This window comes from Epinephelus fuscoguttatus, linkage group LG3 (genome assembly GCF_011397635.1).
Source record: "Epinephelus fuscoguttatus linkage group LG3, E.fuscoguttatus.final_Chr_v1".
NCBI classification, from domain to species: domain Eukaryota; kingdom Metazoa; phylum Chordata; class Actinopteri; order Perciformes; family Serranidae; genus Epinephelus; species Epinephelus fuscoguttatus.
Window position 1 is genome coordinate 1,531,251 of NC_064754.1, and position 25,703 is coordinate 1,556,953.

The window sequence follows — 25,703 nt, forward strand, 5'->3', positions numbered from 1 at the left end:
CCTTCTACTCTTAAAGCTTCAGAGCTGTTGGGTTTCTTGAGGTCAGATACTTACAAAGCTGTCTTTGATGCTTTGAGCACTGGCAGCAGCCTCCCCAGAGCTTCCTCTGATCCGTAGTATTTCTTCAGGTCAAAGACATCCAGGTCTTCACCGGAAGTGAGTAGGTGAAAGGCCAGAGCTGACCAATGTTCAGGTAACAAGTTACCAACATCTCCTGAGTTCTGGTACTTTTGGACTTGCTCTACCAGAGACCGGTCACCCAACTCATTTAAACAGTGGAACAGATTGATGCTCTTGTTGACGTTGGAAAGTTCCTTGATCTTCTCGTGAATGTAGGTGATCGTCTCCTGGTTGCTCTGTGGTCTCTCTTTGAATCCAAATGCTTTCTGAAGAAGCTCCTGATTTTTATCCTGTGACAGACCGAGCAGGAAGCGCAGGAACAAGTCCCATTTTCCATGATCGTTGGCCAAAGCTAAATCCACTGCCCTCTTGTGGAGGAGGATGATGGGAAGTTTTCCTATCTTCAACATCTCTTTAACATCTGTCACACTTGGCCATCCAGGAAGCAGATTTTTTCTGCTGTTCAAGAAGGTCTCTAATACATACAGCGCTGCCAGAAACTCGTGAACAGTTAAATGTATGAAGGAGTAAATCTCTTGTTTGTGAAGACCACATTCTTTTCTTATGATCTGTGTGCAAAGACCTGAATAAACTGCAGCTTGTTTCTGATCAATGTCACAACTCTTCAAGTCCTGTTTATAGAAGATGATGTTGTCCTTCTGTAGCTGTTCAAATGCCAGCTTTCCTAATTTCATGATCACATCTCTGTTTGTTTCACCTTTCTGATAAACCTTCAGCTTTGTCTGGGTGATCAGGAAGTGTGTGTACATTTCAGTCACAGTCTTGGGCAGCTCACTTTGTTTTGTTTCTGTGAGGAGTTTCTGGAGAGTTGTGGCTGAAATCCAACAGAAGACTGGGATGTGGCACATGATGTACAGACTTCTCAGCGGCTTTGACTGAAGATGATCGAGGATCTTCTGAGCCATAGTCTTGTCACTGACTGTCTTCTGAAAGTACTCCTCCTTCTGCTCATCATCAAAGCCTCGTACCTCCGTCACCCTGTTGATGAAGTCGGTAGGAATCTTAGTGGCTGCAGCTGGTCTACTTGTGATCCAGACTGAGGCCTTGTGCAGCAGTTTCCCTGTGATTAAGTTGGTTAGCAGGACGTCTAGTGTTGTGGTCTCTGTATCATTGCGCCACGTCTTGCTGTTCTCGAAGTCCAGAGGTAACTTGCTTTCGTCCAGGCCGTCGAATATGAACAAAAGTCTTGAGCTGTTGTAGTCTGACGTTGACAAATCCTTCACTTCTTTAAAATAGTTACCTATCAGCGTCATAAGACTCCAACGCTCATCTATTATTAGATTCAATTCTCTGAATGGGATTGGAAATATGAAGTCAATAGTTTGGTTGGCTTTTCCTGTTGCCCAGTCATGAGTGAATTTCTGCACAGCCACAGTTTTTCCAATGCCAGCGATTCCCTTCGTCAGAATTCTCTGTGGAGGGTCTTCTTCGTTTGATAAAGGTTCAAAAATGTCATTGAGCAGGATTTTCTTCTCCTCACTCGGACTCCTTTTACATTCTAATTCAACCACTTCATGTTCACTGTTAACCTCCCCACTGCCTCCCTTTGTGATGTAAAGCTCTGTATAGATTCTGTTTAAAGGAGTTGATCCATCTTCCTCTTTTCCCTGAGACAGATTCTTTGTTGTATTTTCAAGGAAAGATTTTAGATCATCTTTGCACCTTTGGATGTTTCCTGAAACATTAATAAAGTCATCGTTACATAATTTTTTTGTAGTCTCCCAAGTTAGTAAATATGGTGTGTATATGTGCTAGGGTTTTAGACAAACTCAAACAGAAATAACACAAGAACTGAGTCTGAGCCAGCCGGGGGCCAGACTTAAATGTGCCTTTTGTTTTTTCTAAGATCCAGTTTACTTGGACAGATATGAGGTCTGAATAAGTACAGGCAATATTTGTGAATGAACCCAACAGGACTCAAAAATGATGGATAAATAAATTAATAAATTGGTAACACTTTCTATGAAGACCACATCTATAATGAATCAGAGGGGCATTCATAGTGAATTATAATGTGTTTATAATGCTCTATGACCACACTCCTGAACACACATAATGATTACTGATGCACTTAATCAACAATCTTAAAACATTGTTGGTGCCAAGTGTGATGCATTTTCATGTATTTAAAAGAATCTATGCTGCATCATAAGAGATTAATGTCTATCATACACTAGAATACTTTGAAAATACTTTTAAAAGAATAAAGTCTGACACCCTCTTACATCTACAGTCAGTGTGTCATGAGTCAGACAGTTTTTAGTCACAGCATAAGATTTTGCAAAAACTTGGGATCTTACAGAGTCACTATTTTCATGATTGTTAGTTTCAAAAAGGAAAAATAAGGACAGAAATTGTTGCAGCCCTCGAAATCTCCAGGGAGTATGCTATGTGCTATAGCTAGCTAGCTAACCACAGTCCACATTTCAAACAAGGCTGCTTAAGCTAACGTTTGAAAGTTTGATCTAAAGATGTCCAGCTTCACTCATATAAGTGGTTACATGATGAGATTTTTGAAGCTAGTAATCTTTAGTTGAAACATATGGTGAGCTCGTAGGCTGATAGCAAACATTCCAGTAGCTAACGAGAAAGGAAAATGTCATGTTAACTAAAAGACGGACAGATGACCGGGCGTAGAAAAAAAATGTGATGGTCACTGAGTGCTGGATGGTAATGTCACATTTTTAGCTTCCAAATCTCCACAACACCTTCATTAAAACTCTCTCATCATGTTTTAATACCAGAAGTTATGTGAACTTTTTGTCCTTTTGTTTGTGAAAAATCTGTTGACACAAACCTTTGTTTTTGGGAGAAACAGCATCCGGCTCCTCTGGCCTGTCAGGACACGTGCCTGAAACACAAACGTGCAACATGTCTTGAGAAATACAAAACGTAAAGGCATTTCTTGGTTTTATTTTAATCATGCACATAGATAAACAAACAGACCAACAAATAAATATGGCATTTATCTGATTTATAAATTCAGGGGAAACTTTTACCGCGTGTATTGCCGACAATGATGTTCACATTCCCTCCTACATGCACACCGCTTAACTTAGGATTGATGATGACACCTCCTTGCTGAGCGGTCGAGCTTTCTGCTCCCCTCTGAGTTTGAGCTGATTGAGAACAGACAAAATAATCATGAACCAGGAACCATAACTCATCAACACCTAAAATATGCATGAGGGGTTCAGAGAGTTTGATTTAGCAAAGACCTGAAAGATCAAGAACAAATAAAGCTTGGTAAAAAAAAAAAAAAAGAGACATGAAACAGACACACATTGACCAGACAACATTTGTTGGACTTTTCTTGACCTACAGAACTAAGAAGGTAAAAAAGTTTGTTAATAAAAATGAAAATTATAATGGGACCAAAGTAGAAACACTGACTCTGCATCTTTGCTGCCAGATTTATTTGCACATCACACAGTGGAGGTGTTTGCATATTCCCATGACCATGGAAGTTGTGTTGTAAGGGGGCAACGGCTCCTGGTAGTGTCACCACAGGCCCAGAATGGGGGCTCTGTGGGAGACATGCCTCAGAGCAGCGGTGGTTGCCCGGTGGCTGGGCCCACACTCATGGATCCCAGTCAGGTTCACCCTGAATGGACAACATGTGGTGCCTTGTGGACCCACCGCTCACAACACTGGATGTTAGGGTCGGGTGCATTGCCACCTGGGCAGTGGACGACGGCATGGGCCTAATCATGGGGAAGGAGATGGTTCGGGAGATGGATCCAAAACTCTGGATAGGGGCTGAACTCACAGGTGAAAAGTACCAGGCAGGCCTGGGGACACTTGCTGAGCGTAGTCATGTTGGAGATGGTTCTCCATTGAGGATACAGGGCTTGAAGGCTCAGGGGAGATCATGTCCATCTCTCTGGCAGACATCACATTAGTAAAGCTAATAGAACTAGATGTTTCAATCCCTTTGGTAAGTAGGTAACTCTTGAAGGTAGCAGTCGGTGTGGAGTGATGAAAGGGATGGTATGTATGTCATTGGGGTCATCTGGTGGGCACCCTGCGTCATCGACGTTTCGTTGATTGAAGCCCACGACGTTTCCAAAGGGCTCAACGATGTACCCAGCGTCCCAGGTACACCCCCCTCCATGCCATACCCTCCATGTCCCCCAATGAACTCTGCATGGCAGGGGTGTCCTTCTCCCTGAGCCAGGTGTACGTGTGGACGCATATCATCTGTCTTTATCTTGGTGCCCAGTTGTTGTCGTTCCGTTTGATCCAGAGCCAGTTGCTGCTTTTTGCGGCAGCACTTGACACGGTCGTAAAAGCCTGTTGGAGGGAGCGGCCCCTCACCCCCTTTTTCCTCAACAGACTGGTGGTAAATGTTGCAACGAATCTCCTGCATCCCACCTCTACTGGGAAGATGATGGTCTTCCAGCCATTCTGGGATGCTTCAGCTGCCAGGTCAGAATATTTGTTTTTCTTCCTCTCGTAAGCCTCTTCAACCCCATCTTCCCATGGTACTGTCAGCTCCACGACATAAGCCATCTTTGCTGTTGACCACAGGAACATGTCTGGCCGGAGGGTTGTAGCCACTATTTCTGGGGGAAACACAAGCTTTTTATCAATGTCCACTAGGGCTGTCAACGAATATTCTAAATTCAAATTTAAATTCGAATTTGAAAAAAAAAAGGACCTTCGAATGTGAAAATTGATATTCGATTGTGAAGAAAAAAAACCACATCACCACAGCTGTCCTCTTTGCGAGTGGGCGTTGGCCTGGGCCGCTGCACTGAACGCACTGTATGACGGGTCAGAGAGGGGGGGCGAGCGAGAGGTCTGCGATCGTTTATAACGTAATGTTATAGATAATTGTTTTATGTGTTTTGATGTGTAGGTATGTAAATGTTTTCAAAGATGTTTATGTTGAAATAAAAATTGTTAAGAGGCATTCTTTTATACTGTGTACTCAATTTGCTATGTGATTGTACTGCTGTTTACTGAGAGGCAGTATTTTGTGTTCACCACAGTGAGGCGCAAGTCTACAGGTATGCTGCGTCATCACATTTTTGTTTAGGCCATGCCCAGTCATGTTCTGTCTGTCAGAGGTCGGAGTTCATTCCCTCCGTGACTGAAGAAAATGTGAGGTCTTCAATAAATATGCCGTACAGGCTAAAGATTATTATTGCCTCCGTCACATTATTCCCCGAGTTCAGCGCTGGTGAGGCTGCGGATCTCAACAAAAATACCTACAAGTAGTTATGTTTCCTTGTATTAATACATATACAAGTATGTTTCCTTGTATTAGTTTGCCCTCTTGTGGACATAATGTGAAATTTTTTTTTTTGAACTTATGAGTTATTTTTAGAACGAATATTCGAACGTCATTTTTGAGCAGTTTTGACAGCCCTAATGTCCACTTCCAATTTCCAATCTCGAGCAGACTGCAGGATGCTTGCATCCTTTGGTGTTGTTTGGTGCTCTTGAGGTTGGCCTGCTGGGATGAAATATAGGAAGTGGACCATTCCTGCTGATGTTTGTGGAAGGTTATTTGTGGTGGTTCGCCTCTGTTCCAGTGTTGATGCCAGCTCTCTGAGTACTTGGTTATGCCACCAAGTATAGCGCCCTTGGGTGAGACTTGTAGTGCACCCTGACAGAATGTGCTTAAGGGATGCAGGTGCTTGACACAGGGAACAGGCAGGATTTTCTCCGTACCACAGTTTCAGATTTTCGGGAGAAGGTAGCAGGTCCTATGTGGCTCTGATGATAAAACTCAGCCATGCTCCCTCCATCTGCCAGATGTCACGCCAGCTGAGCTTTTTCTTCTCCAGGCTCTCCCAGTTGGTCCATCTCCCCTGCCTTGCCATTGAGACGGCTTTGGCATGTCGCTCTGCCTCCTCCTGCCTCCTGATTTCCTCAACCACAAGCCGTCTTCTGCACTGATGTTGCTTTGTGCCACAGAGGAGCTTTTGGGATGAGCTCCAGACCTGCTCTCCCATGCTGGACTTGGCCAACCACACCTCTGAAGTGAAGAGAAGACTTTGCACTCTGAACAGCTTCTGATGGAGTCCACTTCCTTCCCGTCACCACCTGGGGGGCGCTGTTCGAATGACTGTGTCCTCTGATTCAGAGAGGGTCATGACCAGCCTTGCTTTGGTGCATTTGAATTCCTCCACGAGACCTGCAATTGGTAATTCCAATTTTCCATTCCCGTACAGTCCCATGGAACTTAGGCAACGTGGAACTCCAAGCCACTGTTTCAGCTGTGTACTTACACCCGTTCCAACTTTTCCACTTGGTGATGGGGATCTCGTACACAGTGAAAGGCCACAAGAGTATTGGGAGTATGCCAAACTGAAAGCACCACAACTTGAGTTTTCCTGGCAACAAGGTCTTATTGATGCGATCCATGTAGGTGATGGTATCCTTTTTTAGTTGTTAAACTCACTGCTGGTGTCTTTGAGCTTTGCGCAGAAGTAGTCAAAAAGCTTCAATATTAATTATTGTTATTGATTATTGAACCCTTAGTGCTATCTAGTGAACCAGCCTGTGTTTCCACCACTTTTGAGCAGAACCATTGTAATCAAGGGTGTGTCATCAACAGAGGGTGATGCACAATGATGCAGTAAACAGTAATAGCAAGATGGTAGATTGCATTGATTATCTGAGCTTTTGCTCTGTTACATTTGTTTTTATTCAAAAACCAATCATGGACCAACTATGAATGATGTGAAGACACAGAGGGCTAGTGTGTGCAAGATGCTTTCCATCCTGTAGAATATGACATGCCTACTGATGTTATCACAGTTCACACTTCAGGTTCAGAGGTGCTCAAACTAAAGGCTGTCACATTGCACAGCCTCCCTGGGAAATGTTTTGCTGGGGTGCTGGTAAGAAAACTCTGGCCTATTGTCAAACCTCAGACTCAACAGGCAAACGTAGATTACTTTCTGGTCATGGTGGACCAATATTATGGGGTACGCATATCTTTGCCTGGTGCAGCAGCACTTTTTAAGCTTTTGGCCTTCAAGAGAAAATAAAATAGCAAAGTAGTGCTTAGTCCTGCTTCATGCTACTTTGTTGAAAAAAAAAATATAAATCTAATAGAACTGCAACCTGATCTCACAGAAATACGTGAAATGACCACGACCTCTTAACACCGCATTCTGTGGTACCACGGAAACAATGCCAATGTAAAGTCAGTTAGGATCCTTTGTCGTGGTGGACACACGAATTCCCTGGTTCAAGTGTCCTTGATATTAAAACAGCAAATATATTCCTCTGTCATGATTTCCCCTCAATAATAATAATAACAATAATAATAACAACATGATAGTTCGGCTGTACTAGATATTTAATATATTCAGTAGATTTACTTTTTTATGACACTATTTGACAACTCTACAACCGGAAGATCTACCGTCCCAAAAATGCAGTTTCTAGAGTACTAGCTAAAGTATCTGAAATTAGCCGACATCCTCACTTTTTCTTAACATAGTTCATCTAGATGCAGTGTCATTACTAGTTCGGCTTTACTAGATATTAGATATATTCAGCAGATCTATCTTTTTACAAGATATAGATACATATACAGAATATATATATACACATATATATACAGAACTACAACTATGTTGCTGATACGTATCAAACTGCATGGCGCGGTCCCAGGGAACTGTAGTTTTTAAAAAATATAAGTGTTTTTCCCAGATTTGGAAGTTGTAAACACTGAATTGAGAGTACACTGTGGACTTTAAGGGGATGGTAAACACACTTGTGTAATCAGATTTTAAATATCTAATTTCTAAATGGGTGAAAATTAATTGTATCCATATTTTACCCATATCTGACAGCAGCCCCAGTTGTTGACTACACTCACATGATAGCTGAGGTCAAGAGCTCTCTATAACAGTTGGTCCCATGTCTGTCCCCCCTTTAGTTGCTGAGTTATAAGCCTGCAAACATGCACTGACGTCAAGGTTCAAAGGTGAATGGCTCAAAGCAGGAGCCATGTAGAATCTTCATACTGACATATGTTACTCTGCAGGTTGAGACCTTTCCAATGATGTATTTGGTTTTCACCACGGAATGCGGTGTTAAGAGGTCGTGGTCATTTCACGTATTTCTGTGAGATCAGGTTGTAGAAATGTTAGAAAATTTTGATAATAGCTACACTTGTCTCGGGTATGGTAAGAACCATATAGCAGCACCACAAACAGAAGGACAGTTTATAATAGGCAGAGTGGGAGAGTCTCTGGTGTCCGCTCGACACACACAAACAGCACCCAGTTCAGTAATGTGCAGTGGTGTGAGGCTGGAGATTTTATTCTGGAGGGAGGTAATGATCCACAGGTGAGGAGCACCTTGATGAGGTGGGTGTGGCGGACCGGCAGGAGAGGGAGATGTGTGGACAGGTGGCAGGTTGGCAGGTAGGTGTGGTTAGTGGAAATTTACTGGGTGAACTGGGAGAGTGGCATGTATGGCAGGTAAAATGTGCCCACTGTGACAATACTACCCAATAGCTTTTGAGAAACACAGTATAACTAGCTGCATGGCTCGCACTCAGTCGGTGACTGGCCCGACACATGAAAAGGGTCCCACACTGGAACTGGTGTTGTCTCACGATTTATGTGTAGGTATCAGTGAAATCTGTGACACATGTATGTCTGATCATCTGCATGTTTTATTAACTGCTACAGTCCCTTGTCCTCAGATTGCATCTTGTGTTCCTGCACACTGCCTGCGTGTTAATAACTCTCTTTAATTGCATCGCAGTTTTCTACTGTTTTAAAAGACTCTATGCTTTACACTGTAAATGGCTGTTGTGATCTCAGTGCTGAGGAACTTGTCACCCTTGGAACTCCACTCTGATATCTTGGACTCCGTTGCCCCATTCGGAATAAACGCTTTAAACCTCATTGCCAGCCCTGGCTTAATCAAACTACTTGCACTCTCAGATGTGCATAGCTGAGAGAAAGTGGAAGTAAAATAAGGAAAAACAAATAAAATGTCATTGAGCTGTTAAAGCTGCCAAAACATAGTTTATATTGTATCTTGTTTCCAATAACAGTCATAGACCTCGGGTTCTTTTTAATGTTTCTAACTCTTTAATAAATCCTTGTGATACAGATCATATTATTCAAAAAATTAGATAGCCTACGATTCTGCCTCAACCACTAAAAGAAGCATGTAATACTATTGGTTCAGGTATTCTTGACCTGATAAATGCCTCTCTTACCTCAAGGTGTGTTCCAGCTGGATTTAAACATGCTGTAGTCCAGCCTCTTATCAAAAGAAAAACCTAGACCCCTCTGTTCTCTCTGACGTCAGGCCTATGGTGGCATGCACAAGTTTGGGCATCCGGGTCAACATTCTGTTTACTGTGAGTAGTTAAGTAAGTAGAAGATGAACTGATCTCCAAAAGCCATTGTTTTAAAGATGACGTATTTCTCCAATATTTTAATCAAGATTAATTTTTAATTTCAATCCTTGACAGTTCCAAAATAACAACAAAGGAAAAGGGACTGAAGCAAAAGTTTGGGAACCCTGCAGGGTCAGTGCTCAGTAGCGCCCCCTTTGGCAGGTATCACAGCTTCTAAACTTGTTTTGTATCCAGCTCTGAGTCGTCCAGTTCTTGTTTGGAGGATTTTCAGCCATTCTTCCTGCAAAAGGCTTCTAGCTCTGTGAGATTCTTGGGCCGTCTTCATGCTCTGCTCTTTGAGCTCTATCCACAGATGTTTAATGATGTTTAGGTCGGGGGACTGTGAGGGGCGTGGCCAAACCTTCAGCTTGCTCCTCTTGAGGTGGATTTGGAGCTGTGATACGGATCATTGTCCTGTTGTAGAAGCCATCCTCTCTTCATCTTCAGCTTTTTTACAGATGCTGTGATGTCTGGAATTTAAGTGAATCCATTCTTCCCTCTACCTGTGAAATGTTCCCCGTGCCACTGGCTGCAACACAAGCCCAAAGCATCATCCATCCACCCCCGTGTTTAACAGTTGGACAGGTGTCCCTTTGCTCACTGTGTCCAAAAACTTCGCTTGTTTAAATGTTCCTTTGCAAACTTGTGACTAGAGATCAACCGATTTATCGTCCGGCCGATATATCGGGCCGATATTTGTTTTTTTAAAAGGCATCAGCATCAGCCAATACCCGGGAGCTTTCAGACCATTTTTTTTTTTCCCCCCCGGGGCCTGATTTACAGACAGGCATATCTGCAGGCAGCCCAGTGTTGCTGGAGAACACGTGCAACGCATGCTTTCCCCTCCCCTGCTCGGTGCCATGGTTACAGCCTACTCTCTTTCTCTCTCTTGCAAGTCAAGTGGTGCTCACTGCAGAGCCAATGGGCGGGGCAAGTCCAATGGGCGTAGCTGGACCAGGTCCACCAGGTCCAGCTCCGCCTTCAAGTTCAGTCCCACGACTTCAAGCAGCAGTGGCAGACTCGCGAAACGACAGTAAGTAACCCAACCTAAAGTGAACTAAGATGTGTGTAAAATGTTTTCATAGACCTATCTTGCGATGTCGACATGAGCATTAACGTTATTTATTTTTGAGTCTGTGAAATGTTTATCGTGCATTAGGTGCAGTAAGTTACCAGTGTTGGGATGCTAATGTAGCTAACGTAGCTAACATATGAATGAATGAATGAATGAATGAATAGCTAATATGGTTTTTATTTCCCCATCCCCCACCAAACATTGCGCTTGAATAACGCTACACAGACTTTTTAGCAAGTGTATTTGTATTATGAAAACTCAACATAGCTTTTTTTGACATGTTTAAATGGCGTGTGTTTAACCATTGTGAACCTTTGAGAAGTATGAATCCCAAAGGTTCACATACTTCTGCACACAAGGATATTTAATGCATAAATAATCCAAATATATGCAAACTATTTGTTTTCTGTTAATCATGTTATGTTTTATCAGAAAATGCAGCATCAATGAAGATATAGTAATGAATTATGTCCAAAATATAACTTCCAAAAGGGTTCACAAACTTTAAATCACTCTTTGTAATTTGCCAATATGAATATGTAGATTGCTCAACAAATTATTAATATTCCCTCGCACCACAGCTATACGCTAATTATCTGAAGAAAGTTTGTTGTCTTGTTTTTTTCTTTCTCTCCTCTATCTCTGTCTTTCTTATTCTCTAATCTCTTATTTTATGTCAGTTAGTTTTGATCAGTGATAAACAAGGAAAAGGACTCTTTAGAATGGGGTTGGCAATCACCCTGCGAGGGCTGCTGTGGGGTGCAGGTGTCTGTTCTGCTACACTGTGTAAAACATTACTGTACACAAGACAGTTGATCAAACCTGTTCTTTCTACATTTTAGATTTTGTCATCATCAAGTGCGCTCTAGGCTGCAGAGAAACTGCACATTTTCACTGCTGCTACTGCAACGCAACAATAATCAGCCTATATCTTAATGTAGTGGTGGCTGATTTTCGGCACACATACGGGGTACGTCTCACAGCTTCTTTGACAACGTTTCCTTTGCTAATCTGTTGTCTTTGCATAGAATTAATAACTATTTTTTATGGTTGATCGTTTTCTTTTTTACAATGGCTCCATGAACATTAAAACTGTTAAAGGTGAGTTGACAATGAACCTAATTAACCTAACAGCCTATTTTATTTTACATTTTGTTGTGATAACCAGATTATGTCTATTTGACTTATAATAGTATCTACCAGCAAACAATTTATCATCAGGGCTGTTTTGGAGATGTTGATGAAAGCCTTTTGTGCCTCGTACACTACTGTTACCGTGATGCACCCATATAATGTGCACAGAATATGGGGGCAGTAGAATGAGTTTAACACAAAGGCACTAGACCACAATATACTGAATCTGTGTTTTTCTTTCTTATTTTTTTTAAAGCAATCCCTGATGGCTGAGAAAACCAACCCCGTATGGAGGCACTTTGCCGACATTTACTTAAATGCTGCTTACTAAGTGCACTAAATCCCTTTTCCCAGTTTCCATTAGTTGTTCTCTACCTCTTATATATACATATATACACACACACACACACACACACACACACACACATACACATGCTGTACATATTTAAGAGGTACAGAACTATGGAGGACCAGAACTGCCAAAATTAGAAATAAGTACATAAATAAATAAATGAGTCAATAAATAAATTCATATGCCATTAAATTTCAACAAAAACGTATAAAAAATAAATGTAGGCATTAATTAACTGATAAAATGCGTCTTTTCTTTTTACATTTACATTCCCTCAGACATTTAATACAATTGATACATTTACATTCCTTCCTGAATTCTTTTCACATTTACATTTCTTCATGCATGCAGAAAGGCATGAAGAAACAGAGCCGGCTCTAGCCACTTTGGTGCCCTAGGCGGGCCCCCCTCTAGTTTAACATATTTTTTTTGGAAGGGGGATTAACTATTCTAGCGTTAATATGTCCTGTAAACAACTTGAATAAATATTGATAGTTGCAGTATACTTTGATTATATTTTGAGTTAGGCCATATTTCCTCTGTCAATTGTATTTGTCATCAAATATATTTTATTGTGCTACTTTTACCATAATAATAGAAGTATGTAAGACAGATTTTAATAATAGATACTGTTGGTATTCTTGAATGGACTCCTTTTAAAAAAGTCAAATATGTGGCAATATTGCATTCAAATGAAAATTGGGATGTGTGTGCAAGCTACAGTTCCCATTGTTTTCCGTCGCTATGGAGGTTTAGAAATGTTTAAAGGCTTGGCCAACTTATTGACACTGTAAAAATAGACATTCATAGCCTCCATGTGCGGACAAATGGACAACAACACTCCAGATGTACAGGCCAGGATGAGTTGCATGTGTAAGTGATGTGAATATTGTGATTTTATTGATTGCTATATTTGATAGAAATACCAAAAATGTTTGTGGATGTGGCCATATTTACATTAGAAACATGACTGCAGCAGTAACATACAGTTACAGAACTCACCTGATTCAGGCTGTGTCTCACTGGAAGTCGTGAGGTAGTGAGGTGGTGTGCTGAATCCAGCCGTGCTGCTTGCTGTCTGACTTGTAGCTGTATTCAAACATACAGTACATCCATACTGTTACACCACTGCTTTAAGTCTGTTGTGTCATTCTACTTCATATAAAGTGAAGCACTGTACAAATAGACTTTATTTTATTTGACCTACATTAACTGTAATTAGTAACAAGGTTAAACTGGAACATTCAATAGTACTAATAATGACATTATAATAATAATATTAATAATGATAAAAATGACAACACAGCAGTGTGTCAGAGACCACCAATAACTGGCTAAACTTACATTCTTCAGAGAGTGGAGGAGATGTCAGAGAAGGCCCCTCTGCAGCAGCTTCTCGGGGCTTCTCGTTCAAATATTGTCTCAGTGCATCTGGACAGATGTAGAGTAGATTTACCTCTTACTGTACAGTACAAGCAAAACATGGAGCTGCAGCAGACAGACTACTACTTGCACCAGTGATGTGTTCAACATAACATCAATTATTATCTAGTTGTGATTATGCATTACTAAAATAAGAGGTTGCTCTACAGTTATATAGTCACACATTAGTTTTACAGCTGTCCCTATTTGTTATCCAATTCCAGCACAATATCCAATGTGCTAAGTAAGAGGAGGAGCACTAAGCAGCCAGTAGTTCACCAGATAAAAACAGCAATAAACCAGCTCAGCAGCTGAACTCAATCCTTGGCAGCGATCACATCATTATCTACAGTAGCATTATTAGGCAACTTTGCTTTATTTCAGCTTCGCAAGCTGCTAGCTCGTACAAATGAAAAGTCAAATGCCATTTTTTAATGTTATAAAAGACGACATACTTTGATACTGGGACCTCCGCCTCCTCTTTCCTCCGCTTTCTGTATGTGGCACCTGAGGGCTTGGAGGTCTTTTCATGATGACAAATTATGACCTCTTGTTGTCTGTCAGTCACAACCTACCTACCTGAGATGCGCACAGATAACTCGTCCCACCCCCCTCGCCCACAGTGACGTGTCTGAGCACGGTGCAGGACGGGTTCAGGGCCAGGTCAAATAATGACAAACAACAGGGGGGTTGTTGTTGTTTACTTTTTCTTTATTTGTTCGTTTTTTGTTTTCAAGACAGAGTATGAGGAAAGGGCGCCAGTCGGGGCTGCAAATTATTACTAGTATTTATTTATTTTATTTTATTTATTGTATTTTATTTTATTCTGTTTGAGGGCTTGCAGCTGCGCCCCTGCCAGCATGTGGTGCCCTAGGCCACCGCCTATATGGCCTATGCCAAGAGCCGGCCCTGGCCCTTCATTCAGAAGGCAAACCATCTCCACGACGCCTTCATTATTATTCACTCTATTTTGTTTTAATAACAGAAGGTCAACTTTTTTCAAATTTGGTTGTTAAAATCAATTAAACATATTGAATGTTTGAAAAATGGGACAATACCTTTGGTTTCGGGAGGAACAGCATCACTGGTGTCTGTCCTGTCGGGTAGCTGGACTGAAACATAAATGTGCAACATCTTTAGAGGAGGCCAAAATATTCAGAAACATTTTGGAGGTTACATTTTAAGCAAGTACATAATTAAATACAAATAAGGTTTGATTTATGAACTCAGGGGAAACCTGTACCGATTGTGTTGATCGTAATATCCCCTTCTGAATGGATATTGTGTAAGTGTGGTGCGCTGACGACACTTTTTCCATTGCAATGAGATAACTGCATGCTGCCATTAGCACACAACAGACTACACACCCAGAGGCAGCCTTTATTGTTGGGGGTGACTCCAACCACTCAGACTGTCATCCTCAAACTCCACCAACATGTCTCTTGCCCCACTAGAGCACACAAGACCTTGGACCATGTTTACAACAACCTGGCTAAGCCATCCTCTGCATCTGGATACTGGACTTCCTGACCAACAGACCCCAGTATGTTACAGGTTATACAACCATACTTCCACCACCCTCACCCTGAACACCGGCATCCCACAGGGCTGTGTACTGAGTCCTCTCCTCTACTACCTCTTGACCTGACACTGCTCGACTGATGACTTTCACATCCTTGTATTTATTATATTCATCCGTAGCTTGGGGTTATATGGGGGCAGGGGAGTTGAGGGTCAGACATTTGTCAACACCCCATAATCTTCCTTGTTTTCCCAGCCTAATGTTGGCAGGTATGGAAGAGTCAGAACTGTTTTTTGTTTCTGTTGGGTTAATAATAGTGATGTCAGTTAGATTTGGGAGGGTCAGGGATATGGAATATTAAATCATCTATATTTTCTCAATACATCTTAGACTTTCTTACCCTCAGGTGTGCATGAACTACTGTACAGGTTAGCAGCAACAGAAAGATGCTAAACTGCATTTTGTTCTCACTCGTTGTAGTCGGTGCAATCATAATAAAACTGAATCTAATTTAAAGAACCTAAAAATTGTTAATATGTAAAATGGTTCAGAGTTTAAGACCAAAAGGTGACATCACCTCAGTAGAAACAAAGTTCAGTTGCTGACTCTGCATATCTGCTGCCAAATTCATTTGTACATCACTCCTAAACAATTTGAGGGATCACACTCAGTGAATAAGAATTAAGTCATCAGATGTTTCCTTTTGTATTTTTTTGTGCCATCTGCTTACTAAGCTTTGTTTAAATATGTAATTTAACCCTTAAAGATCAAGAACAAAAGCTAGTTTTAGCTGTGGGCGGCTGCCATGTTAGAGAACATCGAAGGTTTTGTACGGGTCATTAGGTGGCAAAGCAACACTTTGAGTGAGTCAGCCTCTAGTGTGACATATAACATACGTGTCAGCAGCTCTTTGTAAACAATAACAATGACATCACATGTCAATAACAATCATTTAGCGTCCCTGTTATATGGCGGCTGATCTTGTCCTCTGCTCAGAGGGTAAGGAGCTCCTGGACCTCACTGTTTTCTCTTTTTGTGGACATTTTCAGCTGCCGTTCTTCTTCTGTGAGTTAGCTGCTAACTGCCAACAGCTACGTTTAAAGGCCAGCTCTCCAACCTAAACAAAGGTAAGTGGACAAAACGCTTAACTCCTATCTCTTTTTCTTTCTGCTCTCACGTCGACTCCAACAGGTGGGAATCAATGAATCAGTGGGTGCATGCACAAGGTGGGGCTTTTATAGCCTGGCGCATGCGGGCCACGTAAAGTGCTGTGTCTGAAAGATTATTAAGTTATGATATAACGACTGGGTGGGGAGATAATCTTGATATGATGGAGACCAAGCCAGAGCCCTAACAAGCCCATTAAGGTCTGAGACCCTGGGAAAAGTTGTCTGAAAGCGCAAATGTCTCGGGGTGCACAAATCTTTGCACGGTGCTCCTTTCCTTCTTTTCACTCTAAAATCGTACAAAACAAAAATAATACATCAGTTTATGTTAAAAAGCATGTTTCATCTTTAAATTCATGCCTTTTGGAGATCAGTTCATCTTCTACTCACTTAACTACTCACAGTAAACAAACTTTTGACCAGGGGTGCCCAAACTTCTGCATGCCACTGTAAGTCAGGTAGTTTCTTACAGTCAGTAACTTCTGTTGTCACCAGTGATGCAAACAGTGTGTTTGGATGGTTATTTAAGCTTCCAGTGCATTCCTCTGTTATAATATCCCACTGTGACTTCAGTTCAATGTTAGCTTGTTAGCTTGTGTGTTGTAGCTTTAAGCTGGAGATCTGCTATTGAATGCTATTAAATGTAATATGTGAACTGTCATTGATATCTACATTGTATTGTTAACGTTTCAGAACCACACAAACTAAAGTGATCAGCTGTTTCAGGAGTCATTATCTAATTAAAGTCCCAAAGGCTCTCTCTCGTTATTCATGTTTTTATTTCCTTCTCAGCTCGATTACTGTAATTCCTTGTATGTGGGTGTACAACAGTCGTCTCTTTGTCATCTGCAGTTGGAACAAAATGCAGCCATTCGTCTTCTGATTTAAAAAAGAAACCATGATCATAACACCAGTACTGGCCTCCCTCCACCAACTTCCTGTCCATTTTAGAATTGATTTTAAGATTTCATTTTTATTATTTTTAAGGTGTTAAATGGTCTGGTGCCGACTTATCTAGCAGAACGTTTGTAGCCCGTGCTCCAGTTAGAGCACTGAAGTCCACCAATCATTTGCTTCTGGGTGTTCCCAGATCGAGACACAAAAACAGTGGTGACCGAGCCTGTGTGGTGGCCGCCCCGAAACTCTGGAACAGCTTCTCTACTGAAATAAAAACCTCTCAGACTGTAGAAACCTTAAGTCGCTGCTGATGACCCATCTCCTCTCCATGGTGTATGACTGATTTTTGACTTCTGTTATTGTTGTTTGCTTCTGTTTATCTGTTTGAGAACTCTGTTGCTGTTCAGCACTTTGCTCAGCTGTGGTTGTTTTTAAATGTTCTCTACAAATAAAGTTTGGCTTGACTCAGATGGTCACAAAAAGTTCATTTCAGGTGTGACAGTGGCCAAGGAATACTGCGCCCCACTTAATATCTTCCCTCTTTCTGTGTGTGCACACATTTCCTGTCAATAAAAGACAAAATGGCCCAAAATAATCTTAAAGTGTTTCTTCTCTCTCAGACTGTCGAGGCTACAGAAATTAATCTGAAGAGCGAGTCATGACAAATATACTGATTAAAATGGAAGCATATCTGTCTCATCAGAGGGGTGTAAACTTCTCCTGTGTAGACAAGCTGTAAGGTAGATATTTAATCTGGCAGGTTGGGGCATGTCAGGTGTGTCACAGTTTACACTCAAAGGGGAAAATGAGCTCTGCGTCCGTGTTCAAATAAATACGGGCGCTCATCAAATTCAAATGGCTCATCCAGATCCAGTTGGTCAAAATCGGGTCAAAATTCGGACATGTTTGTTGTGGCAAGTCAAAACACTCACTCAGAGAGTGAAAGTCTGGCTCTGAAATCTCACGTCTCGCGAGATTTGAGTTGTTGCAGGAAGTTACCGCTGGAGTGACCTTACAAACGCCAGGAGTTACTCTGTTTGGAGTAGTCATGGCTGAATTTTAAAGCCTGAACCACTGTTTCCAGTCTGCTTCAGACGGAGCTGAACGAGTCACGATTACAGCAACAGAAAGGAAAGAATTCATTTTCACTGTGAATGTTTCTCTCAGTGTTTTGAAGTCGGAGCGCACAAACACAAATCAGTGACAGTTAAAAGGGAAGTAAACCGCCATCTTACCTCGCTGTGATGTTTCTGGATCCACAGCCTCGCCAGTCGCACACTGGTTTTCCATCCTGCATTCTTTCACCCAGCTCCTCTGACTTCATCATCATCATCATCACACAGAAAATATTACAAGCACAATTATTATTATTATCATGATTACTATTATTATGTAATATTGTTGTGGATTTTCTCTAAAATAGGCTGACTTTTCCGACTTTTTATTTCGTCAGTATGTCTTAATAATGCACACATCTCCTATGCTGGTGTCTGTTCTGTTGTTTCATGTCCTCTTTAAATATGACCACAGTCAGTATGAGACTCAACACTCCTGACATTTCCGTGGCTTTGGCACCAGAATGTGAAGCCAAGCATTAAGGCCCAATGATAGAGCGTATGAGAGGCGCTTCTCCTGAGGAACTGTCCTCTGTACGTGTTGGACGTCACTGTGTGCAGGTAGAACGGCATAAAAATGGAGAGAATGTTGTTACTTTCTCTCACTCATGGTTCAGTGCAGTCCACCATCAGGAGCTTTTTCATGCACAGCTCACGACACTCAGCACTTCTTCTTTAACAGACACACAGCTCTCACATCCTCTTGTGAAAGAGCAGTCTGTATGCTTGTGGTCACAGCACTCAGATGAAGCAGGAACAACACAATCTGCTGCTCCTGTGCATATTCATATCAAACCAACACTGCCATTTCCAAGTAAACACCAATATCCCCTTTCAGCTGCTGCAACTGCTGAAACCCAACCAGTTATTGAGTCTCTATCACAGCAAGGTGTGTTGGTACCATGTAACAGGCCCTGCAAAACTCAAGATACATGTACAAGAAGCTAGTGTAACCAGTGCATGCTATTGTTCCTGCTACTATTTTGACCTCTATTCCTCCCACTACAGACAGTTTCTTTTGATATGTCAGAGCCCGCTGCTGATAGAAACACACACAGGTCGTTACCTTACCTCACTGTGCTGATGTTGGAGCTGCCCAAAAGTTTTACAGTCCTCACTCGGTCACAAAGATCATGAGACAGACTGAGAGCAGGAAACAGGAAGCTGCTTCGTACACTCCCTGACTGCTTTAACATGAACTGACTTGTTGTGACATTTCCATGAGACATAGTGCACTTTACTTTTAAACTCAGGTTTTTAAAACTGATTTCTTTGTTTCTGCTTATTTTAATAAATTAATTAACTGTAATTCTAATTTTATTATTGTCTTGTGTGAAGGGAGACTGGCAATTAAGAGTTTCATGGTACAGTGTAAATGGCTGAGTTTCCTGCTGTGCATATGACAATAAACTTATTGTTGAATCTGGGGGGGCAAAACCTCCATCAATAGTTTTAGAGAGAAAATCACACATTAGGCCAGAAGTACTTCACAGAGGAGCAACACCAAAATAAATGCACATCAGTGTCAGAACATTCAAAGCAGAAACTACAAATCACATCAATGTCTCCTGTTAATTAGGAGGTTCAAATGATATGTTTTCTATCACCATGGGCATCGGCCAGAATGCATTGAGCCAAGAACTCCAGGAATTTAAGATTTAATAATGAGTTTAAATGATTGATTCAATAAAGGGCACAAAAAAACACACATGGGTGGTGAATCTGGAAGAAAGCTAAAGGAAGATTAAAACTTAGAAAGTTATGTTATAATAAGTGAAATAAGGTTACATGTCCCTCGTGAAGAAATAAGGATATTAGTAAACGAACATGGACATAGGACAAAACTAAAGAACAGATAACTTAAACTCTTACCAGCACTGCCGCCCCATGCAAAGGTGAGATGAGCTACAGGCCGGACATAGGACTTGTCTTTGACTCCAACTTCAGCGGTCCTGATGCAGCTATCTTTACTTGGTAGGAGGCGAGTCACTTTTCCTACAGGCCAAAGGGCTCTTGGTAGCTGGGAGTCAACAATCATCACAACAGAGTTTCTGAAGGTTTGCTTTATCCCTTTGCCATTTGTGTCGTGTTTGAAGCAGTGTGAGGTAGGATTTGGAAAAATGTTTCCAGAAATGATCAGACAATATTTGTGCATGGCGCAAACGTCTTTGACTGAGGAGATCAGAGTCAAGGTAAGACACTAGATGGATAGTTCCGCTCCGAGAAGTGAATCAACGAAGGGCCATGAGGAAGGAGTCCGTATCCATGTTACTGAGGAGGTCAAGATGTACACATTGTGTCGTGATGCATTTGATTATACCCCACCTCTTCTCAGATCGACGGCCAATCTTGACATTGTATGGTCCAAAGCAGTCTATTCCAGTGGAGTAGAAGGAAGGTCAAAGGGCAAAGAGTCGTTCTGTGATGCAGTTTTTCATCATAATCCTGAATGATCAATTTGGTCACATTGTGAGTAGGGTCCAGGACAATTGGATGGACTCAGATTGCAGTTGATGGCGTTGCCGTAGTCTGCCCCCAACTTGAATGAGTCCAGAGTTACTGCACAGTTCTGGGGATAAGCAGAGTAAGCGACTATGTGGTGGAAGTGGTTTGTGTCTAATGTCTCTGATTGGTAGGGTGAGTTCATTTCTGATGAGGTCATGGAGGCGTGCACCGATTAGTGCCACACATAGCTCCAATCTTGGCACTGATAGCTGTCGTTTTGGGGAGATGCGTGAACAAGCTAGTATGAAACTCAGCTCTACTTGGCCTCTGTTATCTTCTGATCTCAAGTAAGCAACAGCACCATAGGCATGTTCAGAAGCATCACAGAAGGTATGGATGTCTCGAGCTGTGGTGGGAGCATCCATCTCTTTGGAAGTGTAACAGTGAGAGATGGTGATTTGTGGAAGGTAATGGAGTTCTTCTTCCCAAGATTTCCAAGCTGTTAAGGTCATGTGGGAGGAGAGGATCATCCCATTCTTGTTCCTTTCTCTAAAGTTGTTGAACCAGAATTTTGGCACGAGTTGTGAAAGGTAGAAGGTAGCCTAATGGGTCATTCAGACGAGCAAGGACTCTGTGGATGTGACACATTATTATGGTATGTGCTTCCAAAGTTCAATAATTGCTACTTGAAAAGATCAGGTTTGCAGTTCCACAATAGTCCCAATGTGCGCTTTTGGGGGTCAGAACAGTTTTCAGAGTCAAAATTCACTGCTTTCAGACCTTGCTTCAGATGGTAGATGGCTGATTAGAGGGATCATCGCTGACCCATTGACACAGGTCAAAACCCTGTGATGAAAGAGTAGCTCTCGGTTTGTCAAGGAATATTTGAGCTGCCACTGATGAAGGAAAGCTTTGCAAGCAATTGTCGACATAGAAGCACTGGGTTACTGAGGACTGCACATCTCTGTCAGGTTAATTGTCCTTCACATGCTTTTGAAGGGCACAGATGGCACAGCAGGGGCTACAAGTAGCGCCAAAAGGAAGGACCTGCCATTGGTACACCGGAGGAACATCTGTGTTCATATCACGCCAGAGGAATTGAAGAAGGGGCCTGTCTTGAGGCAGGAGACAGATTTGGTGAAACATACCTTTAATGTCACCACTTATTGCTACAGCATGTTGCCTGAAGCGCAGCAGCACACCAAGGAGTGAAGGCCCGAGGATTGGTCCTGGTAGTAGGTACTTAGAGGCAATGTCCTTAGAAAGTAAATGAGCAGTCAAATACTATGCGATCTTTGTTATGTGTCACCATATGATGAGGAATGTACCAAGCTTCTTTAGTGCAGTGAACCTCTTCAGGGTTCTGTTTGGCCACATAGCCAGCCTGCTCCAGTTTGGAAATCTGATCACTGTATGAGACGGCTTTGTCTCGATCCTTGGATAATCGAGGTTCAGTGTTTCAGAGCCGTGACATCACTGCACACTGAGGAATGTTCAGGAGAGGAGAGTTTGCTAGCCTAAGAAGGGGCGTGGCATAGCGGTTAACTCCATTGACTTGAACTCTTTGTGTGGCCTGTTCAAGAAGCTCCATGGCTTGTTGGTCTTGCCTTGATCTGATGACCGTTTTCTCATTGCGTACAGGTAGAGCATCAAGTTTACAAAGTTACGACACGATAGGATATACTTTATTGTCCCATAGGGAACTTTGTCTTGGACTCATATGCGCTGCATACAATAAAAACACAGACAAACAGTACAGTAAACATAACAACAAATAGCACATATCCCCACCCCAGTGCAGTACAGTAGGCTATAAATAACATCAGATAACACATAGCCCCACCCCCCAACATATTGCACAGTGGCGTGCACAGATAGACACTAGGTGGTGCTATAGCACCTGCCCTTTGCCCTCTCGACCAAACAGAAAGTTTGAAAGTTAGTTGTTGTTTTTACAGTGTACTGTATGTGGCCCATGTTGACATGATCATCGATCAATTCTCCATTAAAAGCGTGTAATAATAATGCCCCCATTGGTACAGCATGTGAAGCTATCACTATACTTTAGCTGAATATTTAGGATTGTGTAGGTTTACATTAGGCTACATAATTAACACTTGCAGTAATTTATTTGCTAAATGACAGATTCCCAAGTGCCTGCAGAAAAAGCAGCCGTCTGCCTTGTTGTGATGTCACCAAGCAGTCTCATTCATACTGTTGGTCTCTTTTCATTCACCAATTGCAGCATAATGCTGAAAGGAAAGGCTGAGAAAAGAAAAAGAGAGGGAGCTACAGCAGGCAGCCCAGGGAAGCAGCTCTCTGCTCTCCTGGATAAAGCCATCTACCAGCAGCAAGGAGGATGAGGAGGCAGATGTACCTCCTCAACCCACTGATGAAGAAGAGAGGTCAGAGTCAAGACCAGAGTCATGTTAACTGTTTAGTACGGAGCCCCTTAAAGGTCAAGTCGAGAGATTGTTTTTGGACTGACTTTTGCGTTCCCTCGCAATAAGGTTTTGATTCCCATGAGCCACCACTGTCACTTCCTCTTAGATGCCCGCACTGATCGGTGACCAACGTAAACTTGTATGAAGCTGGCGAGATCTCCTTTTAACCTGTAGTGTTGTTATTATTGTCTTTCATGCCGTTGTAAGTAGCCTACTTAATTAGGTTCAGGAACCGGCACCGTTCCACAGACGAAGGACCCCGGACACGTACAGTAAATACACCGGTTGTTAATAACTTTTAACACACGTGAGTCTTTGTGACTCTTGGCTCTTGTCTATGGGGTACCAAATGTAAAAACTTGATTACAGTTTTCAAACTCAATCAATCAATCAATTTTATTTATAAAGCCCAATATCACAAATCACAATTTGCCTCACAGGGCTTTACAGCATACGACATCCCTCTCTCCTTTGGACCCTCACAGCGGAAAAGGAAAAACTCCCCAAAAAACCCCTTTATCATCATTTTCTTCCATTTAGCTCATTTTACACACATGAGACATAAATTATTTAAAAATTTGGTTATATGTGAACAAAAATGAAATGTTAAACCTAAATGTTAAATCTAAATCTAAATGTTAAATCTAAATCTAAATAATAAATCTAAATGTTAAATCTAAATCTAAATGTTAAATGTTAAATCTAAATCTAAATATTAAATCTAAGTGTTAAATTCATTCATTCATTCATCTTCGTCACGGGGGGTGGAGCCTATCCCAGCTGACACTGGGTGAGAGGCAGGGTTCACCCTGGACAGGTCACCAGACTATCACAGGGCTGACACATAGAGACAGACAACCATTCACACTCACATTCACACCTACAGACAATTTAGAGTCACCAATTAACCTGCATGTCTTTGGACTGTGGGAGGAAGCCGGAGTGCCCGGAGAGAACCCACGCTGACACGGGGAGAACATGCAAACTCCGCACAGAAAGGCTCCCACACCCGGGATCGAACCAGCAACCCTCTTGCTGTGAGGCCAGAGTGCTAACCACCACACCACCGTGCCGCCCTCTAAGTGTTAAAGGTTAAAGTGTTAAATCTAAATGTTAAATCTAAATCTAAATAATAAATCTAAATCTAAATGTTAAATCTAAATGTTAAATCTAAATCTAAATGTTAAATCTAAATCTAAATGTCTCGCCGAGTGTAAAGCTAAATATTTAGAAAATATGCAAATATCCCACGTCCCTTAAAGGCAACAGGCGCACAACCACGCCCACACCGCTGATCAGGGATCAGTAGGTGAAAGAGGGCCGCGGGGATAATCGGGACTCAAGCATGGCCGTTTCCCTGCAAGTAGAGGATACTGGACGGGCGGTTTTGGCGGGTGCGCGGGCTGCACTTCAAGGGGTAGTTCAACCGGTACCGTCCCCATCATTAACGGTAAGTCAAGTTTTAATATTAGCGTTAACTCATTTATTCATCGCTAAGATACCTTGCTAACGTGACTCGGATGCTACCTAGCAAACAGTCAGCTAGTTTTTGCGTGCATGACAATCATTACTGTTACCTTAGATTTTTTATTTGGCCGACATGTTGGTGGGTAAGCAGCGTCACGCAGCTAAATATTTCGATTAAAATGATTTGCAGATCTCTGGGTTGAGTCACTTTTTTACGGCATGTAAAACTTAGGCATGCAAGATAAGACAACTGCTCATCAGCATGCGTGGGAAAAGTTAGTGTTGAGTCCTGCTGGTAATAAAACCAAGTGCTCTATGGAGCCTATGTTCTGGCTCACTGTTAGCTTGATCGCCTTAGCTGACATTTAATATTGTAATGTTAAAATTATCAGTATGGGATGTTGTTTCAGGTCACCGCACCACACAGTAACCCACAGGCACTTCCAGCGGCGCCCACCAGCACGTCCAGTTGTGCCACCACGGTCGCATCAGTGAGATCAGTAAGTGAAGTTGAGATATAAAATGTTAGCTAGAAAAAGTCATTGTTACCCTTAATTGTCCATGAAATACATACATTGAGTTTAATGTCAACAAATTCTGCTGAAGCCATACATTTCCTTTCATCACATCGGTTTTTCCAGGTGGAAGGGGCACATTTGAAAATGCAGTTGTTGAAATGTCATCTTCTAATTTCATCTTTTTATTTTACATTGCCTTCTACATTGCCTTGTTCTACAAGTGTACTGCCCAGTAGAATGCTGCCTCTCCCCTACACACACACACACACACACACACAAGTAAATGATATTGCCAATAAGATGCGAAGATGCGGATTGACAACATGGGACAAGTTGGAATCACAACAGATACATTGAGCGCAGTTCAGGAGGGGAGTCGAAACTTTTAGCACTGATAAAATCTATTCTGGCTGACACAGAGTTCAACATAGGTCATAGTAGGTTTGTGTAAATTGTGTGCTAGTAGTGTGAAATGTACTTTAACATCCATGAAATTCATGAGACCTTTCAAAAATATTAAAGCTTTACATCAAATACTTTCTAAGTTAAGTATTTTTTTTATTTTGGCACTCGGAGGTAATTTTTGTCTTTCTGTGTACGTGTAATCTAAGCCTCACCTA

At 41.9% G+C, this 25,703-nt stretch overlaps 1 protein-coding gene across 34 annotated transcripts in view; it reads right to left on the reverse strand.

The window, feature by feature from the left end:
• The window catches only part of LOC125886142 (NACHT, LRR and PYD domains-containing protein 12-like), a 50,849-nt gene that overhangs the window by 19,064 nt on the left and 6,082 nt on the right, over positions 1–25,703 (reverse strand). For 22 of the 34 annotated variants that reach the window (XR_007448998.1, XR_007448995.1, XR_007448994.1 and 19 more), the window contains 7 exons: positions 18,330–18,412; positions 14,568–14,621; positions 13,432–13,518; positions 13,090–13,176; positions 3,141–3,260; positions 2,939–2,992; positions 55–1,816 (listed from right to left, as the gene is read on the reverse strand). Coding sequence is in view for 31 of the 34 variants with exons in the window: in XM_049572144.1 (XP_049428101.1) it covers positions 55–1,816; positions 2,939–2,992; positions 3,141–3,260; positions 13,090–13,176; positions 13,432–13,518; positions 14,568–14,621; positions 18,330–18,412 (2,247 nt within the window). In the remaining 3 variants the exon portion in view is untranslated. Of the gene's footprint in view, positions 1–54; positions 1,817–2,938; positions 2,993–3,140; positions 3,261–13,089; positions 13,177–13,431; positions 13,519–14,567; positions 14,622–14,752; positions 15,068–18,329; positions 18,413–19,280; positions 19,394–20,081; positions 22,121–25,703 lie in introns of those variants that run through there. The other 12 variants (XM_049572127.1, XM_049572130.1, XM_049572119.1 and 9 more) reach the window with 11 other exon arrangements.